This window comes from Manis pentadactyla, chromosome 3 (genome assembly GCF_030020395.1).
Source record: "Manis pentadactyla isolate mManPen7 chromosome 3, mManPen7.hap1, whole genome shotgun sequence".
Classification (NCBI taxonomy): Eukaryota; Metazoa; Chordata; class Mammalia; order Pholidota; family Manidae; genus Manis; species Manis pentadactyla.
This window is the reverse complement of record NC_080021.1, coordinates 201305065-201319535: the sequence shown is the minus strand read 5'-3', so window position 1 is coordinate 201319535 and position 14471 is coordinate 201305065. Positions and strand designations below refer to the sequence as shown.

Below are 14471 nucleotides of genomic sequence, written 5' to 3'. Positions count from 1 at the left end.
AAAGTGAATTGTCATCATGAGATAGCAAATACATGCATCCAGCACACTTCTAGTTTTAAGATGGCATTTTTATTTATTTCGCTTTTAAAATTACAGAGGAACAAAGCATATAAAAAGAAAATAATCTGTTGCAGCCCTGGAAAATACAAAGGTACTGTTAATAGGCCAGAATTTGTTAAAGACTCGAAACAGGAAAGACTGGATGAGAGGAAAATCACTCCATATGGCCCATCTCGTGATTCTACTCAGGTAAGGGAAAGATCAGACTAGGAAGTTAGCGGTTGGGTTTCTCCAGGAGAGCCCCAGAAGCTGCCGGTTCAGAGCCACAGGGACTAGAAACAAGGGCAGGCCTCTAGACAGCCAATGGGGAAAGGCAAAAGAAAGAACTTGGGTACCTCCCCAGAACCACAGTCTGGCTAGCTGTTCACCTACAGCTTTCCCCGGGTCCAGGGAAGCCCAGGCAGGGTGGGAACTGCATCTCCATATTCCTGACACAAACAGTAGAATTTGAAAGCTCAGGAATTCTCACACATTTTTAACCAAGCTGACTTAAGTTGGCAAACAAAAGCAAGAACAAAAACAAAACAAAACCAGGAACTCAGCACCATTCCTCCAAATTTTCCAACTGATTCAGAAAATTCTAAAATTCACCTTGAAAAATAACATGTGCAAACAACTTACAAAAGCTCTGAAAACAAAGTATACTGGGAGGTGGGGATGGAGAGGGACCTGTCTAACCAGATGCTGAAACATTCTATGAAGTTACAATAATTCAAATGATGTAGGAGGGCACCAGACTAGAGACACCAATGGAAATGAACCAAAAAGTTCAGAAACAGCCAAAGGGTATACAATGCATGATACAGTCTAATACACAAACAATGATAAAGGTGATTGATACTCCTAAGTGGTTCTGTGACAACTCACCATTGAAAAAAGTTCTTCCCATCTCATATCAGAATAAATTCTAGATTTAAATATAAAAAAATGAAGACATAAAAACAATAGAAGAAAATGCAGAAATATATTTTTAACATCTTAGGTTAGAAACAGACTTCAAACCAGAAACTGTAAAGGAATGACTAACTTGGCTGGGAGGGAAGGGGTATTATTTTTTATGGAGTCAAGTCTAAGACAAATGACAACTGGAGAAAAAACAGATATTCCTAACTGGGTTAATTTCCATTGCAGATATGGAACTTCTAAAAACCAATGAAAACTAGAAAAATGAAGAGGTAACTCAGAAAAGAAATGCCAATGTCCAATAAAGTCATCAAGATATTCGGCCTCACTAATGAAATGAAAACTTACTGTACAAAAATGAAATCAAAATGGATGAAAGACCTAAAGCTATGAAAATCTTAGAAGAAAACATAGGTATAAGTTTTCACAACCTAGGATTAGACAATAGTTTCCTAGATGACAGCAAAAGCAAAAGCAGCCAAAAAGATAAAATGGACTCCATCAAAATGAAAAACCTTTGGACTGCAAAACACACTGTCAAACAAGTAAAGAGACAACCCCCCTAATGGGAGAAAATTGTTGCAAATCATGTTTCTGATAAGGAACTTGTATGTAGATTATATAAATAACATTTAAAACTCAATAACAAAAAGACAACCCAATTTAAAAATAGGTGAAGGATCTAAATAGCTATTTCTCCAAGGAAGATGACAAATGGCCAACAAACACATAAAAATTGGTCATCATCATTAGCTACCAGGGAAATGCAAATCAACACCACAGTGAGATACCACTAGGTACTCACACCCACTAGGATGGCTATAGTAAAAAAGACAGCTAATAACCAGTGGTGAGGAAGATATGGAGAAACTGGTATATAAATTATATCTCAAGTTGTTTTTGAAATGAAGATTTAAACAGTAATTACGCTGCATGTTTACTAGGTCTCCATCTGACAATAAACTTGTCTATCTTATAACCCCTGACCTCCCCAAGGGTACTCACCAGGCCTAATAAAAAACACAAAACGATGCTTAAGAGACACCTTCTAGTAAAGTTATGTAAAATGAATTTCTATAGAGGAAAGAGTCTATTTCCAGTTTGACTTTCACACTTAAGTCAGAGATGCTCTCCTATACTAAATCTCTGTCCACCCCAGAAATGCACCAAGAAATAATGAATAAATTTTAGTCTCTACTTGCTCCTAAAGTATCGTTCTACTCACTTCATAGGAAACCATACTTAAATATACTCAGGATCATTCCTGAGCATTCTGGAGACGCTTCCGTTTTCTTTCAGCTGGGGCTTCATGGTCTATACAGGAGTGCTACTACATTTCACCAGCAGGTGTCGCTGTCTAACCATTGCTCTTTAAGTACCACACTTCAAATACACTAGTTGCCAGCAGGCGGAGCCTGATTCCCCTTAGGCACAGTGTGCGCTACCAGTAAAGAGCAACTTCCTTCCATAGAGTACACTATGGAAAAGGAGAGAAAAGAGAGCAGCTGTACGGTGAAGAAACCTGTCAAGCACTACCTCAAGTCAGGGATCAAAGCTAACATTAACAGCGATAAACACTTTTGATGGTATGTACCATTGATGTGACAAGAATGGCACTTTTCCTCCCCAAAACACATTACCCCAGTGCAATCATGAGGAAAATTGTCAGACAAATCTCAACTGAGGAAAATTCTTCAATGCTTGACCAGTATTCTTCAAAACCCTCAAGGTCACCAAAAACAAGGAAAGCCTGAGAAACTGTCACAACCAAGAAGCTGAAGGAGAATGACAGTTAAACATAGCGGTGTCCTGGATGGAATCCTGGAGCCGAGAGAGGGAATTAGGCAGAAAAACTGAGGAAACCTGCATATAGGGCTTTTCGTCAATAATAATGTATCATTGCTGGTTCATTAATCATGACAAACATGCCATACTAATGTAAAATGATAATAGGCAAAACTCGGGGAGGACGGCATGAGAACTTTCTGTGCTATCTTCACAGAATTCTGGAAATCTAACGCTGTCCTAAAATAAAGTCATTTTTTAAAAAATTCACTAGCTGCCAATTTTGCCAAATTAAGACTCTATTCTAAGAAATAGTTCCAACAGTTTAAAAACCATAGTTTCTTTCCCGGAGAAGAATGGCGTTCCAGGCGAGTCTCATCATTTTCGCCAGAGCAGTAGCAACAGAGCTGCTTTCGCCTTGAAAACCAAGAAAATCACCAGTGTTCACAGCATATTTAGCCTCTTCCAGCCACAGGGAGAGGCAGCTTTGGAAGATTCAATGAAAGCAGGAAAATTGGCAGTGCTAAGAAGTTATTCACCCCGGGTTTTTACTGAAAGATAAAGCCCCTCAGGAGAGTTTTATCACCCAAATTGCCCTAAAGCCCCCACATCTGAAGTCTAAATAGTTACTATTTTTTTAAAGAGTAGTCATGAAAGTACTCAATATCTATGTTGATTTAAGTAGTCTTTTAAATTTTACTTGCTCTGGCTCTGTTTTTAAGAAGTGCAGACGTAAGTAATAGATAAATATGATGCTGCTTCAATAAACAGAGGCAGGTGGCTTTTCGGCTTATTTCTTAAATGAAAACCTGTGGTTGAGTGCCTTGCGCGCTAGATTCCTGCTCCCTGAATTACTGGTGTCTGAAGAAAGCCCAGTCAGCTGTCCCCTGCATCATCCTTCGCCTGGTGGCAGCTACCCAGAACGCAAGAATAGTGTCCAGAAAGGGTGGAACAGACAGGCCTTAAGGAGGCAGCAAATGAGAATTAGGACTCACCATACCTCAAAAAGTTAACTGCATAATAAAGGGAAAAATCTTCCCCACCCTACTCAGGAAACTGTCAGACTGTACAGGAGATCTGTACCCAAAACCCAAAAGGTGAAGTGTATTATACAGCATCTGTAAGTGTGTTTGGCATACCTCTGAGGAATCTGGTATAAAATATAAGACAGAGTTTGCCTGTAATTTAAGGGATGAGAAACGAGTGAACATCCTCCAGAAAGAGAGTGCAGGGAAAGTGGGGACCAAACTGTAATGACTTAGAACCTACGGGAATGAGATGAGTGGGCTGGGATTCTTCCAGTTTGTTCCTCAACCAGTCAAAATCCTGGTATCTTCGACGGACAGAATATTCTGGCAGGTCAAACTCCACCCGAGTACTCTGCAAATAAGAAGAGTGGAACAAAGTAAGTATAAGGAATAGTAGCATATCTTGGCAGAAGGGAAGGAAAAAAGCTCTCTTTGAATAACCAAGGTGGGCAACAGCACCCTTTCTTTCCATCAGATGCACCAGCCAAATGGCAGGGTTCCCTGACACAGGGCCCAGTTAAAGTATCTGGAAGGAGAATGTTGAGGTGTTTTTTTTCCTACCCTCAGGAAATGGAACTCAACTCCCTCTCAGAATTGTACTTAGAAATATTTGATTCATTTCCTCCAGTCTTAACTTTCAGAATTTCCTTTAGCAGAATAATTCCACTGAGGATGTTGCTACTGAATCAGAATGGGTGAATCTGATGAAAGTAAGTCTCCTCCTTCTGCTAAATGCGCTGACAAGTTCTGCCAAAGGCAGAGGGGGAACAAACAAAATGTGGCGCTAACAGATGACTTGCTCATTTAGGAGCCAGATTAGATGAAAACAGAAAAGGTTTTGCCTAATCAGCCATATTCTGCAGAACCATAACCTTTAAGTTATATTGTATTTTAAATAATAAACAAATCTAGAAGGAAAAAATACCAAAATATTGTATTTTAAATAATAAACAAATCTAGAAGGAAAAAATACCAAAATGTCATTGTATTGCAGAAAAATATTAACCTCATCCCTCTTTCCTGAATTTAAGTTTTCTGAAATGTGATCACAGCACTCTGATAATACAAACCAATGTTAAAAAGATTAATTTCTGAAAACAAGTAGTGATTCTACAACATCTTATTATGTTGATGGACAGTGACTGTAATGGGGTTTGTGGGGGGGACTTGGTGAAGGGGGAACCCTAGTAAATATAATGTTCTTCAGGTAATTGTAGATTAATGATAACAAAATTTTTTAAAAATCCCTAAAAAAAAAAATTTAATTACTACCCAAACAAGATTTTTACACATTAATTTGCCTAAAATAAAATTGTATTTCAGATACACCATTTTTCCCTATGAGGGTGTCAACTATATGCCAGTCATAGTCCTCAGAAATGAACATACGAAATAAAAACGGCTCAAGCTACATTTTCTAAATTTACTCTTTCAAGCCAAAAGTCTGTTTCAAACCAAGACACCAAGACAACCTCAAGAACACACATACAAGAGTGATCCATCAAAGAAAAAGTTTGAGCTTTAGCACTGAAAATTATGATTTCATCCTCCCCAAAAGCCATATTCATGCAGTCTAGGCAAAACTGTTAAGTTAAAGGACTCCACCCTGGCCCGCCCCCGACTCACTGCATCTTTTCCCCTTTTCAAAGTCCCACACACCAGCTTATGTCCATGAAATGTAACCTTTCCTTTGATAGGGGATAGGGGTGGGAAGATGTGGGGAAATTTATTCAACTTAGGTATTTATGATTTATTAGAAGACTCCACAAAGGATTAGTATTTTAGAATTGGAGAGAAAAAAAGGAATACTTAAATCCAAAGAACAACTGGCTGCTTATGAATTTTCAGGCACAGGGGTGATGGACATACTGAGGGCGGGCGGCCGGACTCTCCTCCCCAGGCAGGGCGGGAAGAACCCTACTCCTGAGCAGCCCCAGCACGCCTACCAGATTCCTGAGATACCCACGAGGCTCCTCAGGAAGGAGAGATCTGGACGGGACATTCTTCAAGACCTCACAAAGCACCCCCAACAGGCCCCATCTGAGGACTTGCCCTTGATGACTGACCCGTGAAAGGTAGATTTTGAAAGGTGACAAATGAATGCAACTCGTCTGCATTGTAAATGGCAACAATGGAGGTCTCTATTTTTTGCCTTCCTAAATATTATACGATATCAACCGACCACTCCTCTTTATCATCTTTTGAAAATCTACTTGATGATTATAGTTTATGCAACATTTCTACTCTAACTTTGAAATCAATATTGGGTAACTACAAAAAACTGTACGATAAAACTCAAGCTTTGTTTCTGCTGTAACCAACTTTATTCTTGGGAAACTGGCTGATTTTTTTCCCCTTCTACTTATTTTAAAACTTCACGAAAGGTAAATAAAAAATAAAAGATCAGCCATAATCCTTCTAAATAGAGAAAAATGAAATTAATATTATGGTTCATATATATTTTTTCTGTACATATTCATTTACTTACATTTTCTGTATCTTTTTATTTTTGTATCTCTGTATCATCTTGGACATCTTTCTATCTCAGTAATTTCAGATCTACATAATCATTTTTAACATATATATAGTATTTCACCAAATGAATATACCATATTTAAACTCAACAACAACAAAAATCCCTAAAAAATTGATATACCATCAATAAACAGTACTACAGTAAATGTGACGGGGCACCTCTTTCATAATTCTCTTAAATTCCTAAAGATAGAGCTACTGGTAAATGTATATAATAGGTATTTTTAATTGACAAATTGCTTCCAGAAATATACCAATTTATATTCTTACCACATATTCTCATCAACACTGCTTATCTTTGATGCACTTATAACTGAAAAAAATGATATATATATATATATATATATATATATATAATCCTTTTTTTTGAATTGTGTTTCTTTAATGACTATTAGACTTGAACTCCTTTCAAATATTTGTTGGCAGTAGATTTTTTCTTCTTTTGTGAGGGGTGTTTTTAAAAATGTGAGTTGAGTCTTTTTCATTTGTAAAAAGTACTTTATAACCATTTATCTATTGTAATTTCCAAAGGGTTTTCTGACACAGAATTTTTTAATCCATCCATTTTTCACTACTTTTGCTGTCATCGATAAGAAGTCTGCTCCCACTGCAAGCTTTTAAAAACATTCATGTAGTCTTCCTCTTATTCATGGTTTTATATTTATGTCTTTAATGTCATTCTACTTCTAGGCTCTACCATTAGAAAGTTTAAACTGTGACAGAGATATCTGTATGATGATGTTCACTGCAATATTATTTAAAATAGCAAAGAAATCAAAGCAACCTAAATGTCCAACAATAAAAAATTATTAAGGAAATCATAGTATACTTATCCTACAGTTATCAGTAACCAGGTCTGTAAGATATTTTTAATGACAAAAATGCTTCAGTGTGGTTTTAAGAGAAAACAGGGTACAAAATTAATTGTACATACATTATGACTTCATTAGTATTAAAAATTTGGGTATAAAAGGTTGGAAGAAAAATCTAGAACTGATAATGACAACTGTCCTCCTGCCACTCATCCTTATTTCCAAATTTTCTACCATCCTCACACAATACTTCTTACAGTCACATAAAAGTATTGCACATTTTTAAAAAGCACCTTTAAGGACATAAGGGATTTAATAAAGCAGTAAAAATGTGATGCTTTGGAAAGCAACAAGGTTCATCATGAAACAGAAGGATACTCATACTCTCTGATCCAATATTCATTTTACTTATTTTTACTACAACTTGTTCTAGAAAAGATACACTGATACATAAGATATGATCAAATGACATAAAATTAGAAGTAGGTGAGAAAAATTAAGGAAAAACAAGAACAGAAAATGTAGAGCCACATGGTTAGCAAAACACTCACCATGGACTTCTGCACACTGGCTTAAACTGGGCCACAGACGATTCTGTGAATTTCTGGAGAGAAACCTGACAGTTATAAGCCTCACAGTCCTCATAAAATAAGCAAGCCAATAAAACTCAACCTTGAGTTTGTTGTAAATTTTTCCTCTGTGAAATGCAGGACCTAACTTTGAAAGGAAAATAAAAGTAAAAAGTGTTTACTTCTATTTTCTAGTATCTGTGGTAAATAAAACAAAAAAGAAAGAAAAGTGCACATCCACAATTCCATAATCAGAGACAGCGATAGACTGTTTTGTTCTGTGTCCTTCCAAACCATGTTCCACAAGCTAGAGTGCCCAGCAAAAGATAACAAGGTCAAGAACACACTTCAAGTCAGATCTACAAATAGGTAACGGAGCACAAATGTGATAATAAAGAACATTCACTTTTTCATCATTGTTCCAAATGAGTCCTAGCAAAAGATAACAAGGTCAAGAACACACTTCAAGTCAGATCTACAAATAGGTAACGGAGCACAAGTGTGATAATAAAGAACATTCACTTTTTCATCATTGTTCCAAATGAGTATCGCCTTGCTCATCTCTAGGCATCCCTGCCTTTTTTTTTTTTTTTTTTTGGTAAGTTCAAACTTTGGAAGACCTAGCACAGAACCACAGGGTAATCAATCACCCAGAAGAGCACCCTGTCTGTTGGAGCTCACCAGCCACCAAAGGGCTCCTCTGATTCTCCAGGAGTGGATGTGCCCGACTGTGGACTGGAGCTATTCCAGAGAAGTTCCATTCAATCTAGAATTTACAACCCATTCATTCTAGAGAGATAGGCCATCTGTTGAGGCCACAGCTGGATTCTAAGAAGTCTGAGTGACTCCATTCCCACAAAAGGACCTCTTCCCCTGTCAGATATTAGCCAGCGGGTCCTACTCAGCTTCCAAACCCGCCTGCCCTAAAAGAACACCTGACTATGATGTCGAGACAGCTTCTGGCCTCTGCTCAGGCTCCTCTGGGCTTCCGTTCTCAGAGCTTTCCACCAAGCTCTCTGGAACACCCATTCCATAACCAAACCAATAAATTCCTGTAGTTCTTCAACCTATTCCAGTTCTGATAGCTGCTCTCCCCTGGGAATACAGCCTCCCTGCATGGGGAAAGCTGCTCATTCACTCACACCTACAAACCTCACCCCACCTTCTAAGACCAAGAGTAGCTGTTGAGTGTCCTCATTCCACACTGCTCCCTACCACCCCTCCTCCGTGGCCCTGTGAAAACCCTTTCGAGACTCATGCCATCATGACATATCGCTAGCCCTTGCCACAGCTGTCATGTCTCCAGATTCCCCTAAGATTCTAGCACCCAGCTCTCAGGCTTCCTTTCCAAAGCCCTTCCACAATCTCGGTGCCCTCAAGATCCAGGTGGTCCCCACGTGCAACACCCATCTCTCAGCCAAAAATGTCTCTTTCCACTTCCTAGTCTCTCCAGACTTTTTCATCAGGCAGAAATTCAGGCATCTGCCTAACCAGCACCTCCTGTATTTCAGACTCTTCCATTTCCCAATACCCCTGCTTTTTCAGACTCTTGGGACCCACAGTTCCTTGACCTTCTGTCCACTCTTGTCTTTACTTCTTTCTTTATTCAGCATCAATTCCGTGACCCATCACTTCAACCTCTCACTTGTTAATATCCTAAATGTCCCTTCCCCATGGCCCATTCACACAACTCTACAAAGATGCAACTACCCACTCCTTGCTTTATCAGGCAAATACTAAGCAACGCAATAAATTCCACAACTGGACCCTTAACACTGCCAAGCCGTCTTTGTATACCTCCTTAGCCAACTCTCTCCCTCATTTTCCATAGCAGTTGATGTAAGGCCTGTAGGAGTTTTGAAAACTTCTAAGCTCTACTTCAAACCTCCCTTTTACTCTCAGAAGACCTCATCATCTATTCATCGAGAAAACTGCAGTTAGAGGCAAAGAACACCTCAACTTCCTGCCACAAAAACAAAACACTTCCCTTCCTCCTCCAGAAACAATGGAAAAGCACGTGTCCCCCACGGAAGGCCCTCCCTCCACTCTGTCCAGGAGACTCTCCTGCTTCCACCTTCTCAATGGTTCCCATCTGTTTCCTCTCCAACCATCAGCCAGATGTCTCCTTCTCTATCAACACGGCCACTTAGCTCTGAAGTCCCAAAAAAAAAGAGCTTGTCCCCTCAAACCCACGTCCTCCACTGCTCCTTCTCTGTACTCACTTTCACTGCCAACCAACCAACACTCATGGTGTCTTCTTTCTTCTCGCTCACCCTAGCCCCCTGCAAACCAGGGTCTGCACCACCACACCAATGAAAGTCTCACCATAGTCATCAATAAACTTCTTGTCATTAAATCAAACGTTCACTTTGTAATCCTTACATATAATTTGACTTCTGGGCAGCATTAGCCTCTGTTGATCGCAGAGGCATTTGAAAAGAGTAACTAGTTGGGGCGTAAGACTTGGTGATGACCAACTGGTGATGAGTAAACGACGAGAGATGGGCGGCTTCTAAAGGGAACTGAAGGCTCCTCTCCAGTTCTCCAACCTCTAGTTTATTCCACATGCTCATCAGTTTCAATAGCCAGGCCGTGGTGGTAGCCTGGCCACAGGGTTGGGTGAGAGAAAGGGGTGGAGGGAAGCCATTCCTCTTGAAAATCGTGTCTGTGAAAAGCACAGCACAGGCAGATCCTGATTCAAGCTCTAGCTCCATCACATATTAACTGTATGCCTTTGAGCAATTTAAAAAAATATCTGTGTCTCACTTTCCTCATCTCCAAAATAAATATAAATAAATGAATAAAAGATAAGATAAAAATATCAGTACTCACTTCACTGAGTGTGTGGATTAACTGATGATATATTTAAGCTTGTAGCATGAAATAGATGACAGCTCACCCATTCAGAGGCACACTATTGGAGTCTTAGAAAGGACAGCATAAAAGTGTGCTTACTGGCAACTACTAGCATAGGAAGTTGTTCACAGCGTATTCAGTGAACTGGCAGCATGCAATTCATTTTTGTAAATGGATAGAGACAAATAGTTCAGATCATTGTAAATGATTATTTCTGGCTAGTGATCTTATAGGTGCTCTTTTATTGTTTTAGCTTGCCTGAGTTTTCTAATTTCTCTACAGTGAGCACATTACTTACATAAAATAAAATTTAAGGGGTTTCTATTGCAAAAAAGGACAGCACATGCTAAGTGCTCAATAACTAGCTATTATTATAATGTTACTTTCTAGGAGCCTGCAGAGAAAAGAGCCAGGATCTGCCTGCCCTAAGAAGGTCTAGGCTGGCTCGCTACCACTGAAGGGATAAGACACCCACAACTTTGCCTACGCTGGCTCTCAGCCCTAGCCTCATTTTAGCTCAGTCAAAAGCAGCTTTGTACTTTGCCCAGTTTTGGTCATCAGGAGTCTGAATTAGGACTGTGGAGCCAAAGCTCAAAGTTATAAACTGAGTTGTTGTACAACCTTGTGGTCTGACCATTAACTTCACTTAAGAGTCACAGCAGAGGTGGGGGCCCCAGGACAAGATCAGGTGCTTGAGGCCCTGTGTGCCTGTCTCTTTCATTCCCACACACCAAGGGCAAGTAGATATGTAGGAATATGTAGACATCCTTTAATGCAACATTCAGAAAGAAGGTTCCCAGTGCAACACCAAGATACTAAATCTGGCATTACTATATGAAACAGGAAAAGGAGGACACTGGCTTGAGATCGTAAGTAGAACTGGCAATGAGAAATAAAACTAAATTCTGCAAGTTCACCATGCGATGTTTGCATCATAACCAAATGAAAACATAGAATTGGAACTTGGACAAGTTTATCCTAAGACATTTTCTGACCTACAGGAAGCCAAACAGCCACAGGGAAGAGGAAAGAGAAGGGTCCTAGGAAATGGTGGTGAGATGCAGCATGTGCCTTAGCTTGTGAATCAATTAACGGAGGCCCTGCAGTACTAGCATTAGGAGAGGTAAATGCAGGACAGAGGAATCGAGGAGGGGTGGGGGAAATTAAGGCAGGCAAGCATTGCTGTGTCACCTTGTCATCCAGCTGTTTGGAGCACAAATTCAAGAAAAACAGGTTTTGCAATTTCACTGACTACAGAGTAAAAACTAGGGAAGAAAAGATAAATGGAAATAATTCATGGGTACCTGTATATCAACCTAGGACCTCTGAGGATATAATATGCATCTAAGTACCTAGCCCCATGCCTGGGAAGTTGGAGGCACCCCCTGGCAATAGTGATGGGGGAAGACTGTGTGAACGCATGTGCACACACAGAGAGACAAATTTTCAAATGTGAACTAGGTGCAGCAAGGACAGGGCAGTAATATCAGAAGACTGGGAAAGGCTTAAGAGTCCATAAATGTTCTATATAATTATGGCATACATAATTAGGCAGAGGTTGAAAGAATAAGCGCTCTCTCTCTCTCTATATATATATATGTATGTATGTATGTATGTATATAAATATAAATATGGATACACACTACATATATATATATATACATATATATATGAATATGGAAAGATCTTCAAAAATATTGCAGAGGGGAACATTAGGAAATAATATTACAGTGAAATCTGAATTATATATGTATTTTAATTAGCTGACCATGAGCACTAAATGTAAATACAAGGAAAAAAGAACTGGAAGAACACAAACCAAATTTTAATGAGAATAATAGAAGTGAGAGTGGCTAAGGAAGACTCGTATTTTTTTGTGTTTAGTCTTTAGTATTGTAATATTTTTCTCAATAATGTATTGCTCGTTCTTGTATAATTTTAATTTTTTTATTGAAATGTGGTTGACATATATTAGTTTCAGGTATACAGCATAGTGATTTATGTTTATTTACATCATTAAATGCTCCATGATAAGTCTGTTACCATTTGCCATCATGCAAAGTTGTTACAATATTACTGACTATATTTCCTATGCTGTACTTTTCATCCCTCTGACTTATTTATTTTATAACTGGAAGTCTGTACCTCTTAAGCCCCTTCATCTATTTCAAATTTAACATATCATCCCATAAAAGATGAAGAAACAAAATTTGAGCATGCTTTACTCTCTGACTCTTTTTTCCCTCAAAAATCTAGAAGTACAGAACCTACTAAACTTTTACAATAATAATTACTTTCTACAATGAGAAAGAGAAAAGGCACAGAAGAGAAACATGTTTATAAATGTTTCTCTTAATACGATCCACAAAGGCATCTTCACTCTATTTAAACCTCTAAAACTATCTAAATACCTCTTAGTCACGTGGCCCACGGTGGAGAGGGAACACCAGTAAACAGGGCTGTTTCCTAACTAAAACACTTTAACAAAAAGTAAAAAGTGATAATGCAAATTTTGTCCCTAACAGTGCAGATATTGTTACTCTTCCTCTAGATCACTGGTTCTCAACCGAGGCAATTTCATCCCCCAGGAAATACTTGGCAAAGTCTGGAGACATTTGGGGTTGTCTCAGCTGGAGGTTAGGGAAGGGTCTTATCAGCGTCTAGCAGGGAGAGGCCAGGGATGCTGTTAGCCTGCAATGCACAGGACAGCTCCCACAACCAAGAATTACACAGTCCAGAAAGTCAATACTGCCAAGGATGAGAAACCCTGTTCCAAACCTAAAATTTTAGTGCTATTTTAAATATTCAAAACATAATTTTCAAAAGCAAAAAATGATACATTAAAGTTACTCTTTTATAAGTGAAATTAGGTAAAGAGTATGAGTTTGAAAATAAAAATATGGGTTTTACAGTGTCACAAATTCAAATTAGAATCCTGGTCACCAACTTTGTAACCATAAACAAGGCACCTAAAGTTTCTCCTTCTGGCTTCTCGTCTCTGAAATTGTAACTAACCGATCTACCTTTTAGGAAAGCTGTGAAAATCAATCCACCCTCAGTCCCCTGCCCACTACTCGCCTGGCACATGGCAGAAAATCAATAAATATTAGTTCCCATCCTTCTCTCACTCCTCTCCCTATAACCAGTTCCAGTTGTACCAAGTTATAATCATGGTGTCATCACAGAGATTCAGGTTGATACAATGATTTAAAAATTTCAAGAGAATGTGATGTTTCTATAGGACTCCAATTCCCCAAGACCATTCAACACGGGCAGCAGATAGCGAAGGGACCTACTTTGGTGGTGATCCTATACGTAATGTAGGTCTCCATCGCACACACATGCTTCTTGGGGTCATCGACTGTGACAAAGAGATCTCTGGTGTCACCATCAATGTCATCGTCAAGCTGAAGTCTGTTGAGCAGGGAGGATGAAGAAGCTGGACTCAAAGTACCTGCCGGAGTACCACCGTTGGGCAAAATGAGATCCTGAAAGAAGAAAGGAATCACTTTACACCTAAATGAAAACACACACCTGGAGAACAGCAGCAGAAGTGGCTGGTATGTAGCTACCCCAAGACATACCTCTAAATACAGAAATAGCTTTCCAAGACTCTGAGCTTCTTTTTATCTAGTATTTCTTAAGTGAATGCGTCTTCTATGACCAAGAGAAGAGGCTTTGGCAACGCTCTACACTGTATTTGTGCCAATGCATCTTCCAGCAAGCGCTGGAGGAACCCAGAGAAGCAAACAGTGGAGGGGCAGAGAACGTCAGAAGCCCCTACCACTGTCAGACCTCCACAGAGGAAGAGCTCTGACTACACCACATACTCTTTCCCCCACTTTCTCAAGACCACCACCTGGGCCCAGGGAAAGATCAAGGGGCCTGAGCCCTCTTAAATACTTAGCACATTAAAAAACTCA

General features: G+C 39.2%; 1 protein-coding gene across 4 annotated transcripts in view; it reads right to left on the bottom strand.

Moving 5' to 3' along the window:
- SNX30 (sorting nexin family member 30) overlaps nt 1–14471 on the bottom strand; it is a 111963-nt gene that overhangs the window by 46145 nt on the left and 51347 nt on the right. For all 4 annotated transcript variants that reach the window (XM_057498931.1, XM_036915631.2, XM_036915632.2 and 1 more), the window contains 2 exons: nt 13845–14036; nt 4018–4128 (listed from right to left, as the gene is read on the bottom strand). In XM_057498931.1, the coding sequence (XP_057354914.1) occupies nt 4018–4128; nt 13845–14036 (303 nt within the window). The remainder of the gene's footprint in view (nt 1–4017; nt 4129–13844; nt 14037–14471) is intronic.